This window comes from Gastrolobium bilobum, unplaced genomic scaffold, assembly GCF_033153095.1.
Source record: "Gastrolobium bilobum isolate Gb01-03AN ecotype WA unplaced genomic scaffold, APGP_CSIRO_Gbil_v1 utg7782, whole genome shotgun sequence".
Classification (NCBI taxonomy): Eukaryota; Viridiplantae; Streptophyta; class Magnoliopsida; order Fabales; family Fabaceae; genus Gastrolobium; species Gastrolobium bilobum.
This window is the reverse complement of record NW_026899380.1, coordinates 278865-283073: the sequence shown is the minus strand read 5'-3', so window position 1 is coordinate 283073 and position 4209 is coordinate 278865. Positions and strand designations below refer to the sequence as shown.

At 34.2% G+C, this 4209-nt stretch overlaps 1 protein-coding gene across 1 annotated transcript; it reads right to left on the bottom strand.

Annotated features, from left to right (window-relative positions):
• Positions 1–2585: 2585 nt before the first annotated feature.
• LOC133290112 (fasciclin-like arabinogalactan protein 7) lies at positions 2586–3472 on the bottom strand. Its single transcript, XM_061488177.1, has one exon. The coding sequence runs from the start codon at positions 3470–3472 to the stop codon at positions 2699–2701; it is 774 nt and encodes a 257-aa protein (XP_061344161.1). The 3' UTR covers positions 2586–2698.
• Between the last annotated feature and the right edge of the window lie 737 nt (positions 3473–4209).

Below are 4209 nucleotides of genomic sequence, written 5' to 3'. Positions count from 1 at the left end.
TTTCCTACAACATAACTCTTATAAAATCGAAAGTTATATATACAGTATTATTAATCTCATTTTATTTTCACCTTAAAAGTAACGTTCAAGGGCAATCCAATGAATTCAATGTGTACGCCATTACGAGAAATTTCTAAACTCAGTAACAACATTTATTTCCACTTTCCTCGATATAAATCCATACCTACCACTTGTGATTTTACCTTTAAGATAAAGATATTCAAATATCTGTTTATGGAAAAAGAAGAAGAAAAAAACTGGTATAGTGACATATATTTCCGAAAATAGATTTTCATTACAATCAAACGAAGTATGAACTGTTAATTAAATATAAACATGGAACATTAATTTGAGATTTTTTTTTTTTTTAAATGTCATGTTGGCATTGAAAATAGCTGAAATCTTAAAATTGGGCGTAAATGGAATAGTGCAAAGACGTGTAGAGGGGCAGGCAATAAAATTGGTTACATCAAACTTGGTGGTGGAGGTGTAACCGACCTCGTGACTCACATGAGCCCAATTTTATGAGTGGTTCTGTGTTGCGTGAACATGAGCCCAAATGAATACAAGAGAGCTGCAGTGGTGGTCCATCCCTGAAGTGTTCACATGCAACTGCGCTTTAAGATTTGCTCAAACCTCTAACATCGACATATAAAATACAGAAAAATATTTGTTCTTCTAGACGATAGAGAGTTGTATTATTTTAAGTGTAAAATATATATATATATATATATATATATATATATATATATATTAATAATTTTTATTTAAAATTTAAATTAAAAAAAACACTTACTTTCTTCCACATAATTTTTATTGTTTGTATCATTCTCTCACTTAAATGATAACATAATTCTATGTTCTTTAAAAGGACAAACATCAAATCCATAAAACACATATTTTTAAAATATCACGTGAATGTCATGCATTTTGTTATGTCTGAATCACAGAGATGTCAGAGATTGGTATATTAATATTGAATCTATATGCCCTCTTTCAGATACTTATGGGAAAAGTACTCTAGAGATCAGCGGATCACGTACATTATAATATAAATGACATAGTCAAAGCATGAGGTGTGTGCACACTGACAACTAAGAGAGAGAGTTTAGAATTTGTATACCTTATTGACTTAACCCCTTATTTATAGATGAGTTACCTGGCAGTAGTGAATTTTTGAGCTTCTTAGAAATATTACAGGTCCAGTTATTGATTCATTGTTATCGTAGTAGGATTAATATAATTAAAGAATATTTTCTTAATTTTTCTCTTAATTGTTAGCTCTTCTCGAGCCTTCTATGACGTGGGCCTTTATCATGTTGGTAAAACATTTAATTCAATTCATTCTTTTTTTCTTTTGAATCAATAATCAACTTTCTTTTTGTTTTTTAAATAAGATGAAGGGCTAAGCGCGTAAGACAAAGCAATCCACCAACAAGGGTATGAATACCTGTACTCTATCATCCAGCAGAGGAAACACTTTATTACCTTGCCCATATGAGTGTGTGAAGCGAAGCTCCGACCCATGAGATTCGAAATCATGGGTGAGTAGGTACACATCCATGTGAAAGAAATTGAATGGTAACTTGAGAATCACCTTCCATGTATAACTTTGTCACTCCGTTATCTAAGGCAATGCACATAATTTTATTTTATTTTTACTTTGCATTTAAATTCAAATTTTTTATTCGAAGAACGGGGAAGTAAGTATAGAATTCTAAATCACTTGACCATAAACTCCAATGTTAACTCTTTCAAAAAATTAAGCTCTCTGATGAAAATACATAAATAATTTTATTATATCTCTTAATATTATTCTTTCCAAAGTATTTCACACGCAGCACAAGCAAAAACAGACGTTGGTTGCCCATTCCACAAAATTTTCATAGAGCATAAGATATACACTTCAAAATTAACTCACAAAAACCTTGATTAAATACCACCTCCAGATGTGTATTCTTGAGAAAAGCTCAATTTATATGGTCATAAGCTTTCTCAATGGACCTTCATTGTCATCAAACCCTTCTTCCTTTTTTTTTTCATGCATAGAGTGAATCACCTTCTGCACTATGACAATATTATCTGAGTTGCATCCACTTGGAATAAAACTGCTCAAAACTTCAAGTCGAGAACAAAAGTTAAAAAAAACTTCCTATCATTTGAAAATGACATTACAAAGATTTATAGGCCAAAATTGCTTTTGCATCTCAACAAGAACAATTCGAGTATGGTCCATAATACTTACAAGATCTAGATTGTTTAAAAATCCCCCTGATCATTTTAGAATCTCCTATCACATGCCACTAGGATTAGAAAAATACAGGGGGTAACTAAATAGGAGCTGGAGCTTCAAAAGGTTCCATATTCAAAACTGCAATTTTTATTTTTATTTTTTTATTTCAGTATCCGTAAAAGAAGCCTCTAAATCAGCCAACACATCATTTAATTTCGGGGAAACATCCTTTTAGTGACGGCTTTAAAACTCTCAAGAAAGGTAGATACAGCTGTTGCCACATAACATAACATGACAATTACATGCTATCATATTAAAAAAAAAAATAGTATTATAATAGAAATCGCATTCTCATTCATATATTGAATAACACTTATGTTCAAAAAAATGGATTCAAATCAAAGCAAATGCACCAAATGTAGATACATAAACATAATCTAAATTAAATATTCAATAGATTTCCAATTACAAGAGGGCCAGCACACCGAAAGTTGCCAAGACAAGGTAGCCCCAGATGCCATAGCTGATGATCCTGTAAGAAGAGGAACCATCAGGGGTAGCTGATGGAGAAGATGATTTGCTCTCTGCACTTTGTGCACTTGGAGAATCTGCAGCAGGGGCAACTTCAGGTGCCGGTGCAGGAGCAGGAGTTGGAGGTATATCAGTGCCAAAAATGGCCTCAGGAAGTAGGACCCTGTCAATTTCATATATTGCAACAGGATCTGTGGCATGAACAGCACTGGTAACCTTGGTCTTTGACCATCCTGAAGTAAGATGGACACTCCCCGAATCATCAGTGAAATTCAAAGTGTAATCCCCACCAGCAAATGTGGGAGTGGAGCTGGTTTGGCTAAGGTTTTTGAAGTCAGATAGAGAATAGAAATGTGGCAAGGCATGGAAAAGGATCACTTGCTTTATCTGGTCATCAGTGAGTTTGGATAGAGAAGGTTTCTTCAAAGAAGAGAAGGAATTATCTTTTGGTACAAAGATGGTAATTCCTTCTTCGGTGTTGTTGGCTTGGTTTTGGAAAGTGTCAATCACTTTGGTGGACTGAAGGTAACCAAGGAAGGTGTGAAATGGACCAGCAACAGTGAGCAATTCAGTGAGGTTCACAAAGTCCGGTGCTGGAGCTGGTGCTGGTGTTGGGCTCAGAGGAGGAGGACTAGCATGTTTTGCAAATGCTGATGAACTGAGAAGCAGCAGAGTGTTGCTAACAATGAAAATCATGGAAAATTCCATATTTTCCTCTCCAAATTCCTATAAGAAAAGAGCTCCAGAATGTTAGATCTCAACATAACACACCCAGTTGTGACAAAAGTTAAATAATCCTAAAAAAGAAGAAGAAATGAACTCCAAGTTCAAACTCAATCTCCAACAATACATAATAGCAAATCCTTTTAATTTTTCCACCCACCCTTCTTTACATAACACTAGAAATTTGGCTACAATGTACTTGCATCTACAGAGACTAACAAAATGGCTGAAACCAGATCTACAAAAGTTAACATAAACCAAGAAAATAAAAATATTCAACAGAATATGGAATGCATAAGTGAAGATCTACGAATGCCAATTGAACCAAAGTAAGTAGAAGCAATTGCAGATCGGAGCATTATATGAATACTCTCACAATTTTATGGAAGCGAATAACACTTCAAATGTGCTTCTTTTGCTTCACAACCCTGAAGCCCGGGTAGTACAAAAGCAAGAAGAAAAGTGAAAAATGATAAATTTAGAACAACTCGCAGAGCCGCAGAAGACCAAATTTCCAAATGCTATATTCGAGATCAGACCCTTGATGAAATAAATGTAAAAAGTTTTTCCTTTTATTTAAAATAAAATAAAATAAAATATCATCATCCCAATGCCAATCGATTCCGTTACTAGTAGTTCGTTTTACCCGGAAAGTTTCCCAAGTTCTAGAAAAACCAAGTCAAAAAGCACACGAGTTAGACAGTCAAGTACACAATGCCACA